This window comes from Euleptes europaea, chromosome 6 (genome assembly GCF_029931775.1).
Source record: "Euleptes europaea isolate rEulEur1 chromosome 6, rEulEur1.hap1, whole genome shotgun sequence".
Taxonomy (NCBI): Eukaryota; Metazoa; Chordata; class Lepidosauria; order Squamata; family Sphaerodactylidae; genus Euleptes; species Euleptes europaea.
In genome coordinates this window covers 63,074,550-63,100,726 of record NC_079317.1, presented here as the reverse complement: position 1 = coordinate 63,100,726, position 26,177 = coordinate 63,074,550, and the positions used below count along the sequence as shown (strand labels likewise).

The 26,177-nt window shown below is 46.7% G+C and overlaps 1 protein-coding gene and 1 pseudogene across 1 annotated transcript; one reads left to right on the top strand and one right to left on the bottom strand.

The window, feature by feature from the left end:
- Positions 1 to 3,477: 3,477 nt before the first annotated feature.
- LOC130478586 (eukaryotic translation initiation factor 5A-1-like) overlaps positions 3,478 to 26,177 on the bottom strand; it is a 145,900-nt pseudogene continuing 123,200 nt past the window's right edge.
- C6H11orf96 (chromosome 6 C11orf96 homolog) lies at positions 3,627 to 4,016 on the top strand. The gene has a single exon (XM_056851915.1). It carries the CDS (start codon positions 3,627 to 3,629, stop codon positions 4,014 to 4,016), a length of 390 nt encoding a protein of 129 aa, XP_056707893.1.

Sequence of the window (26,177 nt, the reverse complement as noted above, 5' to 3'; positions counted from 1 at the left end):
TGGCTAGTTTTAAAGTTCTCTTTAATGGCAGAAAATATGCTTTCAGTGGGGCCTTCTGAATGTCTTCTGTGCAAAATGTCCTATCTTTGTTGCAGCAAATTTAAATAGCAAATTTGTTGTAGCAGATTTAAATAAATACTTTGCGTTTTAGACACTTTCGGGACATGCTGTGTACAGCATTTAAAAATCTAGTATTTTTGACATGAGAAAGTCAATTATGTATTATGCTTTTTTAATAATTAGTAACGTTCTAGAGCCAGCGTGGTATAGTAGTTAAGAGCGGCGGACTCTAATCTGGAGACCTGGGTTCGATTTCCCACTCCTCCACATGAAGCCTGCTGAATGACCTTGGGCCAGTCACAGTTCTCTCAGAACTCCCTTAGCCCATGTGGAGGCAGGTAATGGCAAACCACCTCCGAACATCTCTTGTCTTGAAAACCCTATGGGGTCATCATAAGTCAGCTGTGACGGCATATACACACCCAAAGTTCTAGTAACTAAAACTGGATTGTACCTGTTATGAAGACTAAATGCCATATTCTAGTTACTAGAGCCTCTATTTCTGTTTCTCCTCTAGCTCAACTATACACACATGGGCACACAGTGCACCAGAGCATTATGGGGAATGGCTTGTGTGCGCCTCCCTTATCTCCACCCAGCTCTCCACCCTCTGTTTGAACAAGGAATATGAGCAACTAGAGTAACTAGAATATTGTTACAGTGTTGTAAGGTGTTTTATGATTACATACATCTTATGCCAATGATTTGTCTTTTTATTATGTGCACATTTGCCCAAGCCTTGCCATAGCTGTAGTTTGATGGGTGAAGGGGAGAATCTTTTAAACCACCCTGAGATCCTCCGAAGAAGAGTGGGATCAAAATGTAATAGATGGATGATGGTTCTGAAAAGGAAAACATAGAAAACCAATGCCCATAATAGCATGATGTACATTGTATGAAGAGAGGGACCTGCAAAGATGGAAGAGGGCAAATCCCATTTCTCTCCTGCTGCCCCCACTTCTTACCTCTTGCTTGAGCTCCGTTCTTTCCTCTTCCCTCTCACCCTTCTGTTCTTTCTCCTTTGCCCATCCTGCACAATCCTTGCTTTTCCTCCACTAGCCCCCCCTTCCAAGTTACTCTCTAACTATTGCAGTATGAGTTCTGACCTCTGCCCACATTCTATTTAATAATTTATATTTGGATTAAATCTATGAGAAATAAAGTAATTTGTGATAAAATTAAAATGGCCCAAATAAGCCACAGGTCTTAAATTGTTCAAACTTCATTATTCTTATTTGCCCCGGGTGCAGGAGTAAAGTTTCACCAAATGATGGTGAAAAATGACTACAATACATTTGTGTGCCTCTGTAGAAAGACAATAGGTCATCTGGCTGCCATGTAAATATGTCTAGGGAAATGTTGGAATCTTAAAACCGGGAAGATCTCTGGCATACCGGTGTCTGTGAGCCTGTTTAAATCACATAAAGAGTTCGTGTATTTTGCAACAAAGTGAACTGAACGATGAGACTCTTGCTCCCTTTCAGTTAAAAGTCTGGTCTTCAACTTCTTATCCAGCTTTACTGTGAAGTACCCCCCCCCTCCCCATTCCAGAACATCATTAAAGGCAATGGGGACCAGTCCAGTCGCACTTAATCTGAAGTCAAGGTCTATTTATTCCAAATCTGTGCCCCCTGGACCGCTGCTACAGATGAGGTCAGGTACTGCAATGGCCAATGTAGATGGAGCTTTGTCTCGAATGGATGTATTGGTCTCAAACTCTGTGTGATGATCCTTTAGTGACTGCATTGCTTCATGCACAGACAAGCCATTATTGAGACAGTCCCCTCCAAGTGTAGACACCAGACAGGATTAGGGGAGATGGGGTCAAAGGGCCACCTCCAGCGTCAGGGGGAAAAAACCCCAGCTTTGTTGTTTTTAGCCCAAAGCAGCCAGCAGCTTGTGCTGATCTGTCTCCCGGGGTCCAGTGGCCAGAGCAGGACCTTGGTAGTCTGGGGGTGATGTGTATGTGTCTGAGTACCTCGAGACTTGCGCGTGTAGCAGCGGGGGCCAAAGTACACGTGACGTTGGAAATCCCTCGGTCGAGTTCTCCTGCGGTTTGGGCGAGGGAAAACGCTTTTGGGGGGGGGGGTTCCACCATCTTTGCAGCCGCGGCGGCGGCAGCTGGGGGATGTCTCTCTCTCTCTCCCCCCCCCCCGTCGTTTTCCAGTCTAAATAACACACTATTGCTGTTGTCGCACGGAGGGGGGGGGGGACGGCGAGAGCGAGCAAACGGCGGGAATGGGATGAGTGTGTTACACATCTAGGGTTCCTTTTATGCCCATAAAGGTGATGGGTTGATGTCTAGGGTTGCCAATCTCCAGGTAGTTGAGGACATAAATAGTACTAGGCTCTTGCAATGCAAACAAGCTTCTATTAATAACGCAAAACTGTGCAATGAGTGAAAGTGCGAACGGAACTACAACACACACACATACTTGTGCCTATTTCGCCAGTTCAATCTCCAGGTAGCAGCAGGAGATCTCCTGCTATTTCAACTGATCTCCAGCCGACAGAGATCAGTTCCCCTGGAGCACTGGTTCCCAGCCAGGGGTCCGTGGACCCCCAGGGGTCCATGAGAACTAAATTAAGGTCCGCGAAACAAAGTTATAAACCCATAGACAGTTATGATTAAAGTTTATTTTCAAATCCTCTGAATTTTTATTTTGAACCTTGGGGTCCCTGCACCGAACAAAAAAGTCCTAGTGGTCCCTGGTCCAAAAAAGGTTGGGAACCACTGCCCTGGAGGAAATGGCCGCTTTGGCCATTGGACTCTATGGCATTGAAGTCCCTCCCCTCCTCAGGCTCAGCTCCCAAAACCTCCGGCCGGTGGTGAAGAGGGACCTGGCAATCCTCTACCTAGCCTCCCCCTGCAGCCGACTACTCGGCTCAGTCGAGCAACCCAATGCTGCAGTTGGGGGGGGGGGGGCTGGAATCAGTCGATGTCGTCGAGGCTTCCCCGCCCAGCGGGTGTTTGGGGCGCCCTCCGTGCACCCCCCCTCCCCTCCCCCGCGCATAGGGTCGCTCCGCCACGCAGCAGCTCGGCTGAATTTCTTCTCCAGGGGGGGCGGGGGCGATGCATCCGCAGGTCTTGCGGAGTCGCTCTTCCCCGCCTCCCTGCTGTTCGTGACGGCGGGGGCGTCGTCGTTACTCCCATCATCATGATAACAGCATCGGGGGGGGAGGCGGCCGAGGAGTCAGGCGGAAGGGAAGGGGCCTCCCCTCCTTTAAACGGTCTTGCTTGTCATCTGAGCATGCTCCCGGGTGGGCAGGCGAGGGGTATATAAAGGCGGGGACGCGGCGCGGAGAGCACCAGCAAGCCAAGCCAAGCCAACTCTACTCAACCCAACCCAACCCAAGCAAGCAAGCGAGGCGGTTGGCCGGGAGCGAGACAGCGGAGGCGTTGCAGTCTGCCCGCTGGCTGCTGCTGCTGCTGCCCCCGTGGGCTCCTGCTGCGGTCGGGACGGGCGTTTGCCCGAGAGGCCCCCGCGCTTTGGGCCCCCGGGTCTCGGCCGCGGAGGAGAAGCCCCGACGCGGCGGGAGCGCAGCCCGGCGCCCTCGGCTGCAGGATGGCGGCGGCGGCGGCGGCGGCCGCGAAGCCCGCCGAGCTGCTGGGCGTGTGCTCGAGCTACCAGGCGGTGATGCCGCCCTTCGTGTGCCTGGCCGAGGAGCTCCCCGCGCCCGCCCGGCCCGCCCGGCTGCCCCCGGGCAAGGCGCGCCGGCCCCGCCAGTCCCGCTTCAAGACGCAGCCGGTGACCTTCGACGAGATCCAGGAGGTGGTGGAGGAGGAGGGCGTCTCGCCCGTGGAGGAGGAGAAGGCCAAGCGGTCCTTCCTGCAGTCCCTCGAGTGCCTCCGCAGGAGCGCCCACAACCTCAGCCTGCAGCGGGACCAGCTCCGCAGCAGCTGCGGCCGCCTGAGGAACAGCCTGGACTCCAGCGACTCCGACTCGGCCCTCTGAAGGGGGCGGCCCGGCCCCGCTGGACGCCCCCGGCACCCCCAAGGGGGAGAGAGGGGCAGGGCCCCGACTTGGCATCCGCCCCGCCGCGGCGCTTCGGAGCGAAGTTGGACGGGGGCGAAGCGAGGAGAACTTTGGCAGAGTCTTGTTTTGGGGGGGGGGCTCGCTGCGGGTTGCTTTTGGTCCCCGCGGCTGTTGGACGCTCTCCCTCGGTTTGGTCTCCCAGATCCAAATCCTAACAGACTGTAAGAGCGAGATTTGGAAGGGTGATCTCGGAAGGGTGATGTTTCTTGCTCTCTCTCCCCCCCCCCCACTCTTTGTAAAACCAAAAACCTCCGATCAAAACCGAGTTGTGGACGTGCTAGGTTCGAAGAACAGTTTTGCAAGTGAGGTCAGGATATTTTTTTAAGAGGAAGTGCTTGTATGTATGTTCTACCTTGGCTGTTTTTTTATTTAAGAAAAAGAAATGCATATCCCTTTTTTTAACTGTTAAGGGAAAAAAATCGAGATGTTTTATGAATGCAATCAGCTGCTGGACTTTATATTTATTTTTGCATTTAAACTCTTGACTGCATTAATTTAATATGTTTCTACCTGAATGTCTCATTCTTTCCACAGAAGAGAAATAAAAAATGATATATTTGCACAATGCATTTGGACGCTTTGATATTGCATTTTGATCTCTTTATGGTTTTTACCTTCTGGGGATGCATTGTACAGAATCCTAATCTTGGGGTGGTGGGGGGAGGGAAGAGAGTGCTATAGGTTTTGAAACAAGGGGAACTTGCAGTATGACCATTACATCCATTCTAACTTTATAAAACCGAATTGGAATTCCTTTTCTCTCCAGTATCTTGAAGTATAATATTACAAATCCACTCTAAATGAAAGTGCCTTAGAATTTCTCTTAAATGTAGTGAAAATAAGAACTCACATTCTGATTAAGGTTACCATCTGGGGGAGGGAAAGTTCTTGATCCCCCCCCCCCCCGTTCAAATAGGTTAACTTCTGAGACTGAATATAGTGCAACAGTTTAATAGGCAAAGCACTTGAGGGAAGCCACCGCAGGTTTTTCATAGGCAGATTTTTTTATGTCCTGTCTCTGAACACTCAGAAGGATTCTGTCTTCTTCACACACACCCCTTAGAGTCTCATTTCAAGCACATGAATAAAAGGAAGTCCAAATGTCATTTGAAGCACATGAATAGCAGAAAGTTCAATGTAAAATGCAGAGATTAAAAAGACTACTGTTGCTCCAGTTTCTTAAAACATAAGAATAGTAACCTTTGTTTTCTACCTCCCAACTTTTTTTTTGGGGGGGGGGATGCATTGGGCTGTGTCAATTTACCAAATATCAGATATGCTTTAAATCTGGGGGTCCTCCAGAAGGTGGGAGGGAGGAGTGCGTGGAATGGCCCCTGCATCTCTAGAAGCCTATGCCAACAAATGGGATAGATCCTGCAAAGTGGAAGATTGAATTATGCTTGTGGAGTTTTGAGAAAGGAACCAGGCATAGTCATGTCAGGTCAGATTTTGCTCTCTTGTGCTCAAGGATTTGTTTTTGAGAAGAGGGAAGCCGAGACGAGGTAGAAATGCAAGTCAAGAACAGGGTGCACTGGTCGAATGCAAGTCCAGTTAAAAGGTGATGCTGCAGAGCTGGACATAGAGTCTACACTAGAATGGCACTAGATGCTACAGCTCAAGGCAAAAGCATAGTGTATAGGATACCCTGTACATAATGGAAGATTTGTTGGTCAGGCTTGAAGAACAGCAGAACAGTGTTTGAAAGACTGTATTCAGACTGCAGGTGTTCAAAATGCAAAAAACACTTGTTGCGCAATCCTAAGGAGGGTGTGGTTAAGAAGTACCTGGTGATGATGCAGCAATGCTGCCTCCTGAGCAGCTTCCCAGCCCCAAAAAAGAAAGCAAAAAGGGAATTAAAAAAAAAAATCCTGTGAAACTCCTCCATTGGGTTTCACGGGGCTATGCCTTCCTTTTTGCAGGTGTAACTTGGTGCTGGCTAAAGGGGGCATTCCCAGGCTAAAAAGACTTTGGGAACTGACTAATGCCAGCTCTGCCCCCTTTGACACCGGCGTGAGGCCTTGTGCTAGGAAAACGCTGCCAGCAAGGCTGCACCAGCACCCACAGCTCGCACTGCCGCACTGCTCCCCGTAGCCGGCATAAGTGGCCCCTTTATGGCATTAATGCTAGTGCTGGGGTCACGCTGGCTCCTAAGCCACACACACCCTTTAGGATTGGGCTGTTAGCGTCACTGTACAGAAAAGAAATCACATGATCCGACATGCAAGGAGGGAAGTATTTTCTTTCTTGACAGTAATGTAGTAAGAGACATCTCAAAATCCAGCAAAGGTATCAAGTTAAAAAGCCAGGTTTCCCCTCACCATAGCTGTAAACTTTAATGGAATCTTACTCTATGTATGTTTTCTCATACCTTCTATACATGAAGAAAACAAAACTATTATGCTAACCCGGAAACTACTTCTGTATCCTCAATGCAGCCTATCTGACTTCATATTCTTGTAAAATAATCAGAGAGTTTTCATCCATTATAAAACTTCCATATTCATGCAGGATGCAAACTACATTTTTAATTACCTATTGTCATTCCACACCCATAACTATTACATTTAGCTTATCTTTTAGTATGTTTTCTCATACCTTCTATACATGAAGAAAACAAAACTATTATGCTAACCCGGAAACTAGTTCTGTATCCTCAATGCAGCCTATCTGACTTCATATTCTTGTAAAATAATCAGAGAGTTTTCATCCATTATAAAACTTCCATATTCATGCAGGATGCAAACTACATTTTTAATTACCTATTGTCATAACTATTACATTTAGCTTATCTTTTAGTATGTTTTCTCATACCTTCTATACATGAAGAAAACAAAACTATTATGCTAACCCGGAAACTAGTTCTGTATCCTCAATGTAACTATTACATTTAGCTTATCTTTTAGTCTAAAAACAAGATTACTGTTTAGTAATATACTTTATTTAAATATGTGCAGGTGAAATATTTCATATCTTTTACAAAAGGAGGTGAAAAGGCCTGGCGTTACAAACAGTCTGACAAGGCTGTTTTAAAACAGGTCAAATAATGGTCTAATACGTTTGCCATCTGGTCCTGAAGGATGCGCCTGTGCTTCTACCAACTGTACAGTAGAAGGGAAGTCTGCATCTTTCCTGGTCACCACCACAGCACTGTGATGAATAAAAGCTTCAACTAACGACTTAACTTTTTTTTCTGCCATAAAACTCTTAAATCAGGACATACTTTACCCAGTATGTCCTGTAAGGGCAAATAGTTCATAATCCTATGTTCATAATTATCAGACATTTAATCTTGGATACAGAATCCTTCCCAAAAGCAGCAGAATATGGAACATCACTGAGACAAGACTGAGAGAGTGACCAGCAAAAGGTCATCCCAGGTGTGTCATGGTAGCATGGAGATTTAAACCCAGCCCTCTGGATCTTAGTCACTCTAACCAGTATACACACTGCCCTGCTTTGCAGGAAATTGTACTAATGCAATGATCTCATCAGATCTCAGAAGCTAAGCAGGGTCAGCCCTGGTTAGTATTTGGATGGGAGACCACTGAGGAATACCAGGGTTGCTGTGCAGAGGAAGGCACTGGCAAACCACCTCTGTTAGTCTCTTGCCATGAAAAACCCAAAAGGGGTCGCCATAAATCTGCTGCGACTTGAAGGCACTTTACACACACAGAGAGAGAGAAGTGTTGCAAACTTTAACATTGCCACAGTAGGCAGATCTACTCAGAATCCCCCTGAAGATACTCAGGGGTTTTCTTCCAGGGCAGGAGTAAGTCTATTATTGAATATCCAGGGAGATCGAAGCACCAGCCTGCCCACCCACCCAGTTTCTGAGTGTTTCCATTTTTAAAATCTAATTTGTGTCCATTTGGAGACAACCTAGTTTGGCCAATGTAAATGAGAGAAAGGCATCACTGGGATGTGACAGGTGCATAGATATATCATGTTAGTGATATCACAGTTAGCCGCACTATCAAGCTCAGTAAAAATTGGTGGTGATTAATCTCGATGCTGAAAGTAATTGGGTTGATGTACAGTGCTCATATTCACAGTCTTTATGGAGACCCAAGATTATTTGTTATTTTGGTTGCAGCAGTCTAACATCCCTCTGAGATACGCACAGTTGCTACTCATTTGTCACAGGGGAGCTGGATGTCATATCAAGAAAATCTTGTGTCAAGGTTGTTGTGTTTGAAGTTCTGTGGCCATGTTGAGTTACTTTAGAGTATTATCGAATTGTGATTGTGTGCATGTCTTATGCATCTATCGGCTGGTGCCTGTGACTTCACTGATGATGAATTATTCAATTTCATTCTTCCCCATGCCCAATAAATTGAGTGTACTGCTGAGATGAAATTGATAAGCTTCAGTTCTCATGTGAGGCAGTTCTTTACAGGCGGAGTGCTTATGATCTTCTGTGCTGAGGTGCACAATCATCCAGATGTTTTTAAAAGAGAAGGGGCAGCAGCCAGGCTATCTTCTCTTTGCAGCACGTGTCTCCCAGCTCTGGTCTATTTACATGGGGACTGTAGATTAGGATTTGTAGTGCCATCTTTCAAATGCTAAAGACACATACACAGGGAAGACACATACTTTAATTGGTAATCTAAAGAAGTCTTTATAGGAGTTTGATAGAAGGAACCAGCTCTAAAAAGGCAGGGTGTTCTTTGATACTTTATAGAGTGTATTTTGTTGTATCCATTTGAAAACACAGAGAGCTCCTCTCCAGTTCTTCCCCCTGCCCCCAAACCTAAACAGCTTGAGCCTGACACTGAATTCAAACCAAACAAGATCTTCCTTGGTAATTTATGGCTGTTGTTCTCCAACTGTGACTGTCTCTTCCCCACCCTCACCCCAAATATTTGCATGGAAGAAGCTGAGGTTTTTATTGGGATTTGGCTGGAAGGGATGTTTTCTCTGTGTTTGATTTAAAACCTCTTTTTTATTTAATCCCTGTGAAGAAAACTACCTTTCTTGGGAAGGAAATGGAAAAGGGAAAGCGAGTGCGGAGGGGGCATGGGGGAGGAGAAAGAGCACAGTAAAAAGGGTTGTTGAAAACAGCTCAGAGGATATTAAGTATTTGCTTATTTCTGTTGATCTTGACTCCTGACAATTGTGCCTCTGAAAATTTTATGAGCTGCTCAGCTCTTATACTCATCCCAGAGAACTCTGCAGGAACACCAAGCTTCTCAGGGTGATCTCAACACAGTGCTTAGGGCAGTCAGAGATAAGAAAGCTCAGTTGGTTCGTAGTTCAAAATAAATGCTGTGTGTGCTTCCTCCGTCATTGTAATCCATCGCTGTACCCCTATCTGGAGATGGCTGCATTTTACTACGTAACCACAGAAGTACACCAAGTCATCTGTAATCTTATTTACTCTCAGAATATTCCTGTATGCTATTTAAAGTCGCTAACAGGCCTGGAGAAAAAAAATATATATCTTGTCCATTTAATAGAGGCCTAATTTGTAGAAATGGGCAGCCAAAGCTTTTCATAGCATGGAGGTAAATAACATCTCATTGAGCTTTTATTAAAGGGACAGGACATTTTTCCTCCAGGCAGTTGACAACTCTTGTGGTAGAGCATTATTATTTTCATTGCACAAGTGGGACAGTGAGCCTAGAGTCCATGTCTTGTTTAATGCTTGTCTATTAGTCCTTGGCTGAGCAGATGAGGGAATCCAGATCTTTAGGAGGTAAGGACATATTCATCTGCGTGGCTTCTATGCAGTCCCACATTGGGACTGTGCAGGCACAGGCCAGCCACGGATAAGACTTGTCAGCTTCTAGCAAAATCTAAAAGAGAGTGCTCCCCCTCCCCTCGGGGCATGCCGCCTTCCCGCCCATCGGTCACATGACCCAAGGGGGAGGGAGCACTCTTCCCTCCAGTTCTCTTTCTGCCGCCACGGAAAGAGAACATGTTAGCTTCTTCTCTAGCTATGGAGTCTAAGAAGGCTCCCCTTTTCAAAAAATGTACTTATTGTGGTGCCAAAATGGCCTCACAAAAATTGTCTCCTTTGTCTGGGAGAAGGCCACATCGCAGCAACTTGTAAGAGTTGCTCCAAACTTACCACGAAGGCCCTGAGGGTTTGCTCAACTCGCCTTCTCTCTCACCTCTACAAGGAGTCTCTTCGTCCGAGAGGTCAGTCTGCTGAACCCGGTCCTTCTACCGGGAAGCCCCAAGCGGGGCCCTCAACTAAAAAGTTGTCCAAGCAAGGTGGCCCTTCGAAGACGCCGTCTTCCGTAGTTATTAAACCGACGAAATTCATTGCCCCGGGGTCACAAGATGGCCGTGACCGTGGCTCTTCTCTGCGTCCGTCACGTTCCAGGTCACCTCGACGCTGATCGCCTTCACACTCTCAGAAAACTCTTCGACGCCGATCGGCCTCCGCATCCCCTCAGCGCTGATCTCAGGTCAAGTCGCCTCATCCTTTGACTTCGCTTGCCTCCGATGTCACCGGACGCCAGCCGATTACTATTGAGGACTCGCCTCCTCATTCTCTGGCTATCCCCTCGGTTCCGTGTCTGAGCAGGGCCCAGGAGGAGAACACAGTTTAAGCAACACCTCCTTCACCTTTACAAGGATGTGCCTTCGGTGTCTACCAAATCCCCATTGCTCGATACCGAGAAAGGGCCTGCGGTGGAATCTGCAACGGTTCAGGATGGCGCCGTTCAGCCATTGCCTCCTGCAGGCACCCAGCAGGACTCTCGACGGTTGGCCCGCAAGGTTCGTCTCACCTTGAGCCTGGCCAACGATCTTGGCGTCGGTCGGCTTCACGGCATCACTCTCGAAGCCCAGAGTCATCTCGTTCTGGTCGGCGTCAATCCACCTCTCGACACTGTCATCCTACCCGTCGGAGCCGATCTTCCTCCCATCAGCGCCAACCGATCTCCCGTCGGAGTCGATCCATCCGTCGGAGTCGATCTGCTTCCCGTAGTCTTCTCGTCGGAGTCGGTCTTCCCAACGGAGTCGATCCACTTCCCGTAGGAGCCGGTCCACCCGTCGGAGTCGTTCCACCCATTGGAGCCGATCCACTCGTCAGAGCCGTTCCACCCGTCGGAGCCGGTCCACCCGTCGAAGCCGATCTAACCGTTGGAGCTGATCCACATCCCGTCGCTGCCAATCTGTTTCCAAACACAGTCGGCCTGCCTGCCGTACACGATCTCCATCCAAACAGTCATCCACCGAACATAGCTGTTAATTTTGCTCACATAGTACAGTTTCATGTCGGCACCATTACTCCTCTAGGAGCCGGTCTCCCTCTCGTCAGCTCCGAGATACCTCTTGACGCCGATATCCTACACCGTCGGTGCGTTCGGTATCCCCGGTTGACCGTCGTCGACACCGTCGCTCCTGTACACGCTCGCCTTCCAAATATTCCCATTGACGCACACCATCTCGCCATCCTGATGACACTTCCAAGGTTTCAGTCCGTCCAAGGCAAGCATCGCAACGTGAACCTTATATATACAGGTCTCCTTCTATCTCAAGGGACACTGCTCACTCGGAGTATGATGCCTCCTTCTCTCCTGGCTCGGATGACGAATCCTGCGCTTCAGTTCCCTCACCTGAGGACACTGTCGGGGACTCTAAGCCCATTTCTCCTACGAGAGATGTTCGCTTGTACGTGGAACAATTGATCCGCATGGTGAAGGCTCTCAAAATTGAATTCAAACCGGAGGATTCCGGTCCGATTGATGATATTATGGATATCCTCCATTGCCCTGATGCAGGGACCATAGCCCTTCCTATGATATAGAGCATTCTCGAAGTGGGTGCATACCAACTGGGCTAAGCCTGCCTCAGTTCCCTCCTCCTCCAAAATGGTGGAGAACCTGTATAAGATTCATAAGGAAGGTTGAGAGTTCTTATACCAACATCCCCCTCCCAACTCAGTAATTGTAGAGGCACTGCCTGGTAAATATAGATCGGGAGCACATTCTTCTCCACAAGTCTGAGAAGGCCGTAAACTCGATGCTCTCACTAGAAAAATATATACTTCCAGTGCAGTAGGCCTCCACATCTCCAACTTCCTTGCCGTTATGGCAAGATATCAGTATTTCCTATGGGATCGTGTCTCTCCACAAATATCTGCCCTTTCCGATGACCAACGCCCTTCGGCGATGTCCGTACAGTGTGAGGGCATGTCCTTAGCATGACAGCAGCTCACGGCGGCACGCCACATTCCGGATTCGTCTAGTAAGGCCGTTGCTTCCGCTATAGTCATCCGCAGGCATGCTTGGCTCCGCCAGTCTGCCCTTCCTTATGACACTAGGTCACGTATCGAGGACCTTCCTTTTGAAGGAACATCCTTCTTCAGCGACCAAACAGACACGTTCCTAGGCCACTTAAAGAAAAATAAGACAAACGTGAAGCCTCTAGGGATTACACCCCAAGCACCCGACTTTAAGCGTCGCTATTTTGGTCGACAGGCCAACCGGCCCTCCCGCCCATACCGCTTCCAGGGGTCTTTTCAGCAACCCTCATTCCGCTCCTCCTTTCCACGCGTCCAGCATGAAAGGAAGTTTCAGAACAAACCTAGAGTCCGTAAAGGCCCTAGGGGGTCCCCGGGCTGTTTCAATAAGCCTAAGCAGGCATGACTAGAAGTTTCTGTTTGTTTTCTTGATTGCCTGTCTGCCTTTTACCATGCTTGGTTTGCAATTACCAGTGATGTTTGGGTTCTGAAGATAATAAATGTTGGTTATTTCATAGAGTTTGATAGTTACCTCCTTATAGGCCCATGGGCCGCTCTCCTATACTGCCCCCTGACCTACTTTTAGGAGAGGTTGATAGTCTCCTCTCTAAAGGGGCTATTTCAGAGGTTCCACCTTCTGAACAGAATTGCGGGTTTTATTCCCGCTTTTTTCTTGTGGATAAAAAAGGGGGAAGCACCCTATACTGGAACTCCAGGAGCTCAATGTGTTTATTAAGACCAGGAAATTTCGTATGCTGTCACTCCCTGAAGTACTCCCTCTCTTAGACAGACATATGTGGTTTGTGGTGTTAGATCTCCGCGATGCTTATTTCCACATCACGATCCACACGGAATGTCGTCAGTACCTACGATTTGAATGTAATGGAAAATGTTATCAATACAATGTGTTGCCGCAGCTCAGCTGAGAGAGAGAGAGGGAGGGGCTTGCCCCGGGTGCAAGGAGAGGGAGGGCGCCAGCGCAGGCTTGGGGAGCATGGTCTTGGGGAGAAGGAGCACCGCCCTCAGCGCCCTCATGGCAAAGCCCTAGGCAGATGCGACGGGTCCGCGCATGCCCACAGAGAGGGCTCGGTGTGCCGGCTGCGGCACGCGTGCCATAGGTTCGCCAACACGGCTATACACACATGGTTGACAATATGCTTGTCTGTATGTTCCACTGAGGTGACTAAATATGCCTGGGATCATATCAGTTTTTTTCTCTGCTGGAATATGGCTTGCTTAGGATTGCCAACCTCCAGGTGGTGGCTGGAGATCTCCCCCTATTATAACTGATATCCAGCAATAGAAATCAGTTCCCCTGGAGAAAATGGCTGCTTTGTCAATTGGATTCTATAGCATTGAAGTCCCTCCACTGTCCAAACCCCGCCCTCCTCAGACTCCACCCCCAAAATCTCCAGGTATTTCCCAACCCAGAGCTGGCAACCCTAGGTATGCTGTTTCTAACAATGGCTACAATAGGGTTGTTAATAGGCCAGAAAGGGGTGGGAGACCAGCTTGGCCTGTTCTTGTGCAGAAATCAGTAGCTTCTATGGAGATAAACATTATCCTGATCACCTGCTAATGTCTGCACATCAGTTGGTCTTAAAGGCACAGCTATAGAGGCCAACTGAAATACTGGAAGCCTAAGTTATAAGATCTGGAGCCAGGCAGGCTGGCATTTGATCACTATAGTTAATAGGATGTCAGGGGACCTTGGATCTTTCTGTAAATAAACAAACAATAAATCAGGGCAGGCCAGATAATTCTATTTTAAAGCCTCAGAAATCCAAGGGACCAAAGCATGAGAGGCCATAAGTTGGCTTGCATTTCCCAAAGCTGCTGGAACTTAAGCATCGTCTGGAAACAGTACTGCTGGATCAGAGTAAAATGAAAGACGAAAAGAAAAACAGTGTTCTTTTTTAAAAGCCACTTACTGAAGAAAACTGCAAATGACTCAGCTGCTACTATATAGTAAACAGGATTTTTTAAGGGAATGGTATCTAGATTAACCCTTTTTATTTTACAGAGAGCTAGCTAATTCTTAATAACTGCCCAGTTTCTAAAAAAAAGAAAAAAAAAAGTAAAAGTAAGGGAATATGGCAGAGCACTGGTGAAGGATTGTACTGTAAGTCTACCCTTTGGTGGGGGGTGTCTATATACCTCTCTGCCAGATGGGAAAGAACTAGACAATGATCCAAAGTAGAATGCCCTCTTCGGAAGCCAGCCTTATCCCTTCCACAAATTCCCCCAGACTCTAGCCACAAGACCAATTTATGGTACAAATAAGAGACACAGAGCTTCCCTACAGAAGAGAGCAGCCTAATGGAGGATCTTGTGTTCTGTCAGGAATTTGTTGGGCAAACCTAACATAAAGCACATGATCCAAAGATTAACACCAGCAGAATAAGGGAAGGGGCATGTGTGCACATCAGTTTGGACTATCGAATGATTTCCTTCCTCCTGTTGAAGAACAAGCTGCTGAACAAACTGCTCTGCCATCAAATCTCAGACTTTATGCAAAACCCCATGCTGAACAAAATAGTACCCTGCATGAGGCTCTTCATTATGCTCAGGTTCACCCATGTGAATTTGGAGGGGTTAAGGCCAAGAGTGGGATCTTTTAGCAGTGTCAGTCCAAGATCAACACTTCTGCTGATTGCACAGCAGGCAGCTGTGCTTTAGATACTGCAGGCCAAAAACAGTAGCTAGGGATACAAAAACTAAAACTTCATCTTAACTCTTGCTAGTGGAGCAAAGGTACTATGTTTTTTCCCACTTTCCTTGAAAGCCTTTACTACTTGGCTCCGCTCCAGGCCTAATCCCCAGTTATTAAGGATGCCACTCAAATAGGGTTGCCAGCTCTGGGTTGGGAAATACCTGGACATTTTGGGGGTGGAGACTGAGAAGGGTGGGGTTTGGAGAGGGGAGGGACTTCAATGCCATAAAGTCCAATTGTCAAAGCAGCCATTTTCTCCAGGGGAATCAATAGGGTTGCCAACCTCCAGGTACTAGCTGGAGATCTCCTGCTAGATATCAGTTCACCTGGAGAAAATGGCCACTTTGGCCATTGGACTCTATGGCATTGAAGTCCCACCCCTCCTCAAACCCCGCCCTCCTCAGGCTCCGCCCCAAAAACCTCCCGCTGATGTCAAAGAGGGACCTGGCAACCCTAGGAACCGATCTCTATCGGCTGGAGATCAGATGTAATAGCAGGAGATCTTCAGCCACCATCTGGAGGTTGACAACCCTACACTCAAAAGTCCCGCATCAGGCCCATTCCCATTCATGCCTTGCCTCTTGGGTTGCCAACCTCCAGGTACTAGCTGGATATCTCCTGCTATTACAACTGATCTCCAGCCGATTGAGATCAGTTCACCTGGAGAAAATGGCTGCTTTGGTCATTGGTCTCTATGGCATTGAAGTCTCTTTCCTCCCCAAACCCCACCCTCCTCAGGCTCCACCCCAAAAACCTCCCACCAGTTGCGAAGAGGGACCTGGCAACCCTACTTGCCTCTGTCTACACCAAATATTTATGTGGCTAATGCCCCATTGCAAAGCTGTGCCCTGCAGGGGGAGGGAAAGTGATCTAGTTCCACTGCTCAAAAAGTTGCTACTGTCCAATGCTCGGACTGAAGGAATGGCAAACTGTGTCCCTGCATGGGCGCTGGAATCTATACATCCATTCCTATTCACTATTAAGTGTGCAGTCTTAACCACATACATTTGGGATTAAATTCCATCAAAATCTCTTGGACTGATTTCCAGTGAAAGGTGTTCAGAATAGCATGAGGCTTTAAGGACAGGCAGACCCTAGAGATATTTTTCAAACTTCCTTTGGCATCCAGCCAATGATATTTACACCCTGGCTGGCCTTCAAAATGGGGAGTATGCCTAGAGCCCTCTTTGCTCTCCCTCCCCCTTAGCAAGGGATCAAGTGGCACTTCCACATTAGGAAAGAGATTATTTCATTAGCAGATGTGGGAATGGCCTGAGCACGGGAAAAAGATGAATGCCACAAGGAGAGTACAGAAAAGGAGATGTTTCAACAGATCAGGGGGACACTCTGGGTTTGCAGGAAAATCTTAATTTTTTTTTTTTAAGGAGATAAAATGAAATGTTAACACTTTCAAATGCTGTGATTTTGTGAGATCACATCCACACGGCATCCCGGCAGCCACTTTGGATTGCTGCCTTAGGCAAACTCACACAGCTCTCTGCAGTTGCCTAGCTAAGCCAAAATGGTTGCTGCAGTTTCCTTTTGAAGCCTAAGTGAGGGCTGTTCGATAAGGGCTGTTCGATGGTGGAATGCACTGCCTCGGAGGGTGGTGGAGTCCCCGTCTTTGGAGGTCTTTAAGCAGAGGCAGTATGGCCATCTGTCGGAAGTGCTTTGATTGGGGTCACTGGGGATGTGGGGGGGGGGGAGGTAGTTGTTAATTTCCTGCATTGTGCAGGGGGTTGGACTAGATGAGCCTGGTGGTCCCTTCCAACTCTATGATTCTATGAGTCTAAGATGAGTTGAGGTGTTAAGGAGGAGTGGGCAGCCAGGAAACAGAAGAAGGAAGATGAAAAAGGAGCAGAGCCAGAATAGAGGGAAGGAGGGGGAAAGAAAAAATGAAGCAGAAGGGAACTGGAGGGAGTGAGGGAAGTCGGGAAGAGGAGAAGGTGTGCATGCTCTAAAGGTGAGGGAAAGAGGTAAAGCGGGGATAGCATGGGGAGGAGAACCAGCCAGAGAACAGAGATATGCCCTCCCCTACTGAGAGTACTTTTGGGCCCCCTGCTTGTGAATGTATAATTTAGAAGATGTAATGAGACTCTTCTCTGTCAGGTTGATAGTACAGAACAAGGGAAATACCCTTTGACTTGCAATTTGAGTCTGAATCGTGCCCAAATGATCTTTTTTGCCTAGGGTATGATTAGATTTGCCAGGTCCCTCTTTGCCACCAGTGGGAGGTTTTTTGGGGTGGAGCCTGAGGAAGGTGGGGTTTGGGGAGGGGAGGGACTTCAATGCCATAGAGTCTAATTGCCAAAGCAGTCATTTTCTCCAGGTGAACTGATCTCTATCGGCTGGAGATCAGTTGTAATAGCAGGAGACCTCCAGCTAGCACCTGGAGGTTGGCAACCCTCTGTATGTTTAGGAGTGCCATATGCCAGCTTTCAGTGAGCAAACCGTTACCGAAGCACCGCTATTCCCTATCAGTGTTCAAATGAGTGGCAGGGGAAAGTGTGTGTGGGGGGGTGTCAATGTATCAATTGTGTTTTCTGCTAAAACCTGGAAGTGATGTCTCTGTAGGGAGGATTTTGCTGGTCTCTATGGTTTTCACCATCATTGATGAAATGCAACAGTGTCAGTGATGTCAGTTCTGGGTTTTAGCTGGAAGTAATATCAACAGCATCATTTTTCTCACTCCCAGCACCCAAAGTCTCCTGGGAGTTTTAGGCATGAGCCTGGCAACCCTAAGGACAATCCAGCGATGCATGAGTCCCATTGAAGCCATTGGGGTTCGGGAAGGAAATACTAATAGCAGGACTGCCCCCTCCTTCTAGTCTGATCCACAAAATCTTGAGAAATGCCTTGGTTCTGCTGAGCGGGTCTTCCTGATCCTTCAGCCTCTTGCTACCCAGACAGAAGTGCCCATGGTTTATTCTCTGGGATCCCTCTTTTCTTCCTTCTTCCCTTTTCCTTTTTCTAAACCTGCCCCCCCCCCCCCACGATACTGTCATGGGAATCCTCAGTTCAGGAAAGTTTCCTGGAGCTCAAGGTTCCCCTGAGTTTGTGGGCAGGATGGAGTGAATGGCTGAATGTCCAGATCTGGGATGGGGGGGGGGGGGAGGGAGAGAGAGAGAGAGAGAGAGAGAGAGAGAGAGAGAGAGAGAGAGAGAGAGAGAGAGAGAGAGAGAGAGAGAGAATTGAACACTCTATAACTATTTATTATACCATAAAGTAAACTGAAAAGAAGCATACATACAGGTTACACCTGAGTAAACCAATAATGCATAATATAGTAAGTTTAATACAAAGGAATATATTTCGTCTGTATACCAAGACCCGTGCAAAGAACTGGTGATATAGGCAGGAATCACGGAACAAAAGAATCAACCAAGCTTTATACCTTTTGCAGTTCATAGAAGAGATGATACATGTCAATCAAGAAGGTACAGTATGTAGGCATTCCAAGAGGATGTAGCTGGGGGGAGTACACATGTCACGTGAGAATTATGTCCAAGCCCCTTGCCCTATCTCAAAGAACATCAGGCCCCTGTCAGGTCACCATCAGGGATAATCTCTGATTCTGGTTTCTCTTGGATGTTTAGACTTTAAGAACAGTACAGCTAGGCTCTTGAATGTCTGGAATAACTTAACCAAAGGGCAACATCAAGGCACAGCAATCTTGTATCTCACCGCAGTATATTTGCAAAGGTTTATGGGAAGGTGAGCCAAAGATGAGAATCCCAAAAAGGATCCACAAGAGAAAAGGCCTAGTCTCAATACCGTAAATTCTGCAACAGATACATTCAACATTTATTTACTTCTGTGGTGAAACTGATGCACCATTCTTTTAATTTTTCTTCCAGAATGTAAAACCTTTACCTACGCAATTAAACAGAATACAATTCCTGTACAGAAGCACTAGAGGAATCTTCACTCTTTGTTTAGGATGCTTGGCTAGCAGCCAACAGTACCCTTAGAACAAAGAAATGTTTGCTTTCTAATGTACTGATGCAGGAGTCTATAGTGGGAAGTCAGAGACAGAACAATGGTTGTGTAGGATGTTCTCTCCCTTTTTTTAAAGGAGGGGGACTTAATGCAAGTTGTTGTGAAGCAGTCATCTAAATATTGATCAACACAGATTATTCATCCTCAGCCCCTTTCCGATTTGCCAGAAATCCATATCAGATGTGCCTATTCCTCAGGAGGAGATGCTGAAGAGGAAGGTGTTTGTTCGTGACATATAAGCAGAAGGGATATCACAGCTTAGGGAAAGATAAGCCTTTTAAAAATGAAAGTGGTGGTGCAACTAAGGTGCTGGCCTCTTGGCGTGTGAAGTAGATTAGGCTGAGAGAGACTGATGGCCCAAAGTCACTCAGCAAGCTATATCATGATTGAGTGAGCTTCCATGAGAGTTGGAATTCAAACCTGGGTCTCCTGATCTTACTCTGACACTATAAACTCCACACCACATTGGCTTTAGTTTTCTTTCCTTCCCTTCCCCTGGCAGCATCATCCTGGTCAAAGTTTGGCCAAGTTTCAAAGGCTGTGTGGTAGCAAGTCTGTCAGGCAAGCCATGTGATGTCCATTGCTGGGCATGGTAATGTCACACCAGTAGTATGGGGCTGATGCTGGGATAGGGTTTCCAGGTCCCCCCCCCTTGCCACCTGTGCGAGCTTCTTGGCGGTAGGGCTGAGGGTGGCAATCTGCAGGCATGGCATGATGACGTCACTTTCGGGTTTAACCTGGAAGCGCCAGTATCGCATGGGATGTTCTAGTACTGCCCTCCAAAAGCTCTATTGAAACCATAGAGGTTTTTTGGGGGAGAATGCTAGTGTTTCCACTGCGATGCCAGTGCTTCTTCTGGGGTAAACCTGAAAGTGAGGTCATTGGTGGGCGTGGATCACTTCCCTCCCTACAGCTGGCCTGCTTCCACCCGTTTAATTGGGCAAATGGGAAGCCTACGCTGGGACCAGGCAAGTTGTGTGGCGTCAAGTCATAACTACTGCCACACCTGGGTGAGTTGCACAGATGCCGTGGTAGCAAGTTTCCCAATGGTTGCTGTTGGTCCTAGCCTCAATAAAGCCTCCCTCGAGGGAAGGAGGGAGGGGAGTGGGGGTGCACTGGGAGTTCAAACTAATCCTGGAATGGGCTCTCCTCCTGCCTTTTTCTGACAGAAGCCAAGGTTTACAGAATTATTCTGATTGCCTAGCAACCCTCACATTGGCCACTGAGATCTCAAAGGGCATCCATTTCTTAAATATACAGGAATGGCTTTTCTTATTTAGGGGGATTGTAACAACCCACTGTATTTTTTAAAATTAGATTTCAGATTTTTCTGCAAACGTGGGGCTTTTCTGAGGTTTGTAGACAGCTTTATCTTGTGTGTTCATGAATCCAGTCTGTAGATTTAAATAGTCACAGATGGGGCCATGTTGAGAATTATATATATTTATAAGGAGTTACAAGTTGTATTTTCTCACTGAGACACAAGGTGGATAACATAATGTAAATCAAGGTAGTCTATAGGATGGGACATCCAATAAGCAATGTAATAGGGTAAGGACTGGGGAAAACTCACGTTAAAATCTGGAACAAAGCTAAAACACAGCATAAGTATTAACATGGCACATTGCATATTACAGAATAGGATAATACATACAGCAACAGATAATACGTACTATACACATGTAGTCTACAGTCCATTTCCCTTAATCAAAGCATCTTTCTGAACCATTGTAATACAGCCCTATCACCTTTGTAAAAAATATCTTCCTAAATAATTCAGTTTTGCATAGTTTGCAGGAGGCCAAGAGTGTTGGGGGCTTTCCTGACCTCATCAAGTATGTTAATCCTTAAGGCAGGGGCCACAACAGAGAATGCATATGTATGGGCAGTTTTTGACCTTGCCCATGTATAGGGTGACACTTGCAGAAGGTCCTGCTCAGATGAGTAAAGCTGTTATGGCACAGCATAGAAAAAGGGGTGGTCCCACAGATATGAGGGTCCAAGATCATGAATGCCTTTGTGTGTGATAGTCAATATCTTGAATCAAACCCAGGAACTGATGGACAACCAGTGAAGTGATTGCAGAAAAAGGCTAATATTATGAAAATGAAATAAACTGCAGTTTATTTTGTTTTCATAATAGTTGGCCTTCGAGCTGTATCTTAGATTTCACAGAAGACAGTGTATTTTGTGTGTAAACTAAGCTAATATGCATGGTCCATGTAACTCCTGATAATAAGCAAGCATTCTACACCGACCGGAGTCTCCGAGTTGACTTTGAAGGGAGGGGCTATGTAGAGTGCATTACAGAGGTCTAGTCTTGATATTGCCATGGCTAGACCCAGGTGGCAGATTGGCAAGTCAAGATAGGGTACCATCTTTCGGGCTAAACTAAATTGTTAGAAAGTGGGGAGGGGGTTGCAGCTGTATTAACTTGCTTCTCCAGCTGTAATACTGGATCTAGTATAACCCCTAAGCTCCTGACTGAGTCAGGGAGAGCCTGCTGAACTCCATCAAAGGTAGAAAACACAATGTCCTTCAAGATCTCTGCCTTCTCAACCAGCATTACCTCTGTCTTATCAGGATTGAGTTTTAATTTGTTCACTCATAGCCATTTAACTACTGAGGAAAGGCAGTGATTCAGGACCTCTACCTCATTACCAGGAGATCTAGATAGAGTTGAATGCCATCAGCATATTGATGATACCCAACTGCAAAACTACAAATGATGTGTCCTAGGTGTTCTACATACAGGTTAAATAGAATGAGGGATAGGACCGCACCCTGTGGGACCCCACAGGACAGGTCCCACACTGATGACAGCTGGTCTCCAGTGGCAACCCTTTGAGTCCTGACCGTGAGGAATGATTTGAACCAGTCCAGAGCACATCCCCTGATACCTAATTCCATCTCCAAATGCCTCAACAAGATGGCATAGTCTTCTGTATAAAAGGCTGCAGATAAGTTCATTAAGATGTGCAAAGAGTGTCTATGTTTAGACAGAGGTAATCAATCAAAGTAACAAGGTCTATTTCTGGTCCCATAGCCCAGCCCAAAGCCAGGCTGAAGACAATCCAGAGCAGATGAGTTACCCAAGAAGTCCTGAGGCTGGTCAGGTACTGCTGTCTTAATCACTTTGCCGAGAAATAATAAATTAGAGCCAGGGTAGGTGTAGATAGAGAGATGGAGTTTGAAGATGGAAGCCTTGAGTTTAAATTTTTATGTAGCTATTAATCTACTGATTGGCTTTGGGACAAGCTGCCATCTCTCAGCCTCACGTCAGCTCTCCGTTCTGTAAAATGGGAATATAGTGTACTTCCCAAAAATGTCTTGGAGGTTGTCATATCAGGGATTGCTTCTTTGACAACCACCTTGGTATGGCCAAGTGGAAGCACTATAGCTCAGTGGTAGAGTATATATACCTTCAGTCCTAGGTGTTAGGTTCAGTCTCCATCATAAGAAGACTCTAACCAGTAGCCCTGGAGGGCCTACAAACAGGAAACAGAGGCTAAGGCCTTCCCCTGATGTTGCCTGCTAGCACTGCTATCAAGAGGTTTACTGACTCTGAATGTGGAGGTTTTTTTTTTAATGACCGTGGCTAGTAGTTGTTGATTGACCTATCCTATATGAATCATCTCCAGCTTAAAAAACATCTTATATAGCAACGCTGAAGGAAAACCCTGGACAACTGCTGGTGAGTACCAGCCTAGCTTAAATGACCCAATGGTCAGACTCAATATAAGGCACTTTCAGGTAAGCACCTGGTTCTCTGATTATTCCCTTAAGGCTAGCCCTGCTTCCTTGCCTCCTCATGTTACGTATGAGGTTCAGCGTTTAACCACAGGCCCGTCCTGCTGAACATTGCCAGTTACTAGAAGTTTGAATCCCCACTCCTCCACATGAGTGGCGGATGCTAATCTGGTGAACTGAGCTGGTTTCCCCACTCCTACACATGAAGCCTGGCATATTAAAAACCAACTCTTCTTCTTCTTCTTCTTCTTCTTCTTCTTCTACTACTACTACTTTTGCACAAAGTATTACATCAAGGTTTGTACAGGCTCTAGTTGGCTTGCTGATCAATAAGAACCCCCGTAGAGAACCTTGCATTAAACAGGCTTGCTCTTCAGAAAATGGAGAATAGGCCTGTAAAGAACATTTTAAAGGTGAAATTATTAATGTTGCTATTCAGCATTCCATGACTTAACACACTTTATTTTCAGGTGTTTACCACATGAAATAATGAAGGGTGTTCAGTGGATGGTATTCTTGCAACGTGATGAATCATGCTGTAGTCTGAGCACTTCAGAACTGTAGCTCATTTAGTTCTGTAAGGTGTTGTGTTGCACTCCCACCTCACTGCATGGTTGGAAGTTTCAGAGCCACTTGTCATAGAACCTGTTCTCTCGTGAGGAGACCATGCTGGGGTCTTATGGCACTTTTGTAACCTCTGTTTATCTCCAAATATACAAGCTGAACAGAAGGGAAGAAGCAGGTACCCTGATAGTGAAAGTGTTTACAATGACATCAGCTTCCCCTAAACAACAACATATCTTGGAGACACAAGGTTCCCCATTGCCAGGTAGCTCTGCAGTAGGGTTGCCAACCTCCAGGTACTAGCTGGAGATCTCCTGCTATTACAACTGATCTCCAGCCGATAGAGATCAGTTCACCTGGAAAAAATGGCCGCTTTGGCAATTGGACTCTATGGCATTGAAGTCCCTCCCATCCCTTCCCCAAACCCCACCCTCCTCAGGCTCTGCCCCAAAAACCTCCCGCCGGTGGCAAAGAGGGACCTGGCAACCCTACTCTTCAGCCTTCCAGAATCAAATTATTAGGTTTTCTTTAAAATGTACTTTAAAATACGTTTTTTTTCTTTTCCAACTGCAGTGCATGGAGCTGCTTTTTGCAAGGAGGAGAATTGTGTAGAAGGGGAAAGAGGGGAACATTTGAAATCTCCCTTCTTAGTTCTGGAAATATCCACTGGCCATCAAAACCTGTTAAGTAATTGCCACTTGACAAAATGTAACATTGTTCCCATAGAAATTTCATAACTCGTTTAGAAATGCTGCAGTGCCATAGCTTTCATCCCTGAAGCTCCTGGTTCAAATTCTGCCTAAGGCGGGAACTTGCTGGGTTGCCATACAAAGCCTCCGCCTTCCCCGTCTGCCTCACAGCATCCCTGTAAAGATCCCTGATCTAATTTATGTGAAGCTTTTGGAACACCTCCAAGCGCAACGCAAGTGCTAACATTTAGTCATTTCTTCCAGCATCTTTGAGCGAGAAAAAGAACCGGCCCCCTTCTGCCAGTCTCTGCAGTTTTTAGTAAGCCATTAAATGTTGGGTTAGTCAATCTGTATCGAATTATGTGGGGGCAAGCAGACCTGATACAGATTTGTAGGAGCCCTTTGCAAAGAGAAGACTGAACTATTGATCGATTCAGACTTGAGTTCCTAGCAGTCCGGCTTCAAAAGACTCAGCCTCAGGCTTCCAATCTGTCCCTGGTTGCAGTTGCTAACTGGATCTGAGCTTAGTCATACCAAATATGAATGGTACAGCAGGAGGTGGAAAAAGAAGGCAGCATCAGTAGGAATGCTTCAGAGCAGGACAGATGTACATGTTCAGGGCTGAGCCTGGGATGAAGACTGTGAATAAGGCCTTTTATGCTAGGATGTTTTCCCGCAGTCACCCCCCGCCATCTGCTTCTGGACTTCCTTTTGATTATGCGTGCCTTATCTGCCCGTCAGAGGTTGCCTCACTCACCCAGTGTGCTTTGCCCCTGTTTTCCAGATGCTGTTTTAGCCAGAAGCTGGAAAATGCGGGCAAAACGCGTGGGGAGAGCGAGGCGACCTCTGACGGGTGGAAAAGGCATGCATAATCAAAAGGAAGCCCCAAAGCCATCGGCAGGGGTGACCGTGGGGAAACGTCCCTGCATAAAAGGCCATAGATTCTTCATTCTGCAACGTGACTGTCCCTAGTGCCATGATTATTGCAGCCTCAAACTACTTCTCTTAGAATGCAGTCCTAAAGCCAGTGGGCTTAAAAGGGTGTGACTCTGCTTAGAGTTGCATAGTAAATGTTATATACATGCCCATGAATCCAGTCATGCTGAGGTTGATACACATTCTTTATTCTTAAGTTATAAAATGTGGGTCTGAATTTGCAAATTTCAGATTCTGAATTTGGTTCTTAAGTGGCATTATTTATTTATTTAATTAATTGTTTAATCTCATCATTCCCCCAACGAGCTCAGAGCAGTGTAAATCATTCTTCCGGCTTCCATTTTATCCACACAACAACCCTGTGAGGCAGGTTAGACTGTTAGTGACTGGCCCCAGCGAGGGTCATGGAAGAATGGGGATTTGAACCCAGGTCTCCCAGATCCTACTGCAACATTCTGACCCCTATAAACTACATTCATTCTTATTTGGATCTAGGGAGTATTGAAAGTCAGATTTCCAAAATCTTATTTCAGAACAAGTTGTTTTTTAAGTATTCAAATCAGGTGAGAGCTCTTCCAAACAGCCCACTGGAGCAGGGGTGTCAAACATAAGGTCCGTGGGCCGGATCTGGCCCCTTGAGAGCTCTTATCTGGCCCACGAGCCAGCCGAGGCAGTCATCCACCCCCCTCGATCTGAGCTGGCGTGGCATGGCTCGGCCCAACCAAGTGACATTTATGTCATATCTGGCCCTTGTAACAATTGAGTCCGACCCCCTGTGCTAGAGGGTTAGTCTGTTTGGGTTAATACATAGAGAATGGTGCCATCTTTTCTTTAGAATTGTTTGTGTGTTGTTCGCTTAGTTAGGAAAACTGTAACTCGCCTTAAGACAGAGAAACTAAATCCCACACAATGAGGGCGGTTTCTTGCTATGCCAAATCTTTCTGTCCATCATGGCGCATTCTCCTACCACAGCCCAGCTGTGAATTGGCAAATGAACCAGACTCCACTGTAAGCAATAATTTTGCCTACGATCGCGCTGGATGGGCTTCTCCCCCTCTACTCTGTACAATCCTAGATTTATAGTTTATGGGAGGAAAAAATCCTTCCTTCTATAATCCCAGCAGACTCATATTTTCCATTTGGCTATTGCTCTTTTTTGTTTATAGTGCTCAGGAGTGGGACAAAGTGCTGGGCTCAAACTCCCTCCCAATGTATTGTCGAAGGCTTTCACGGTC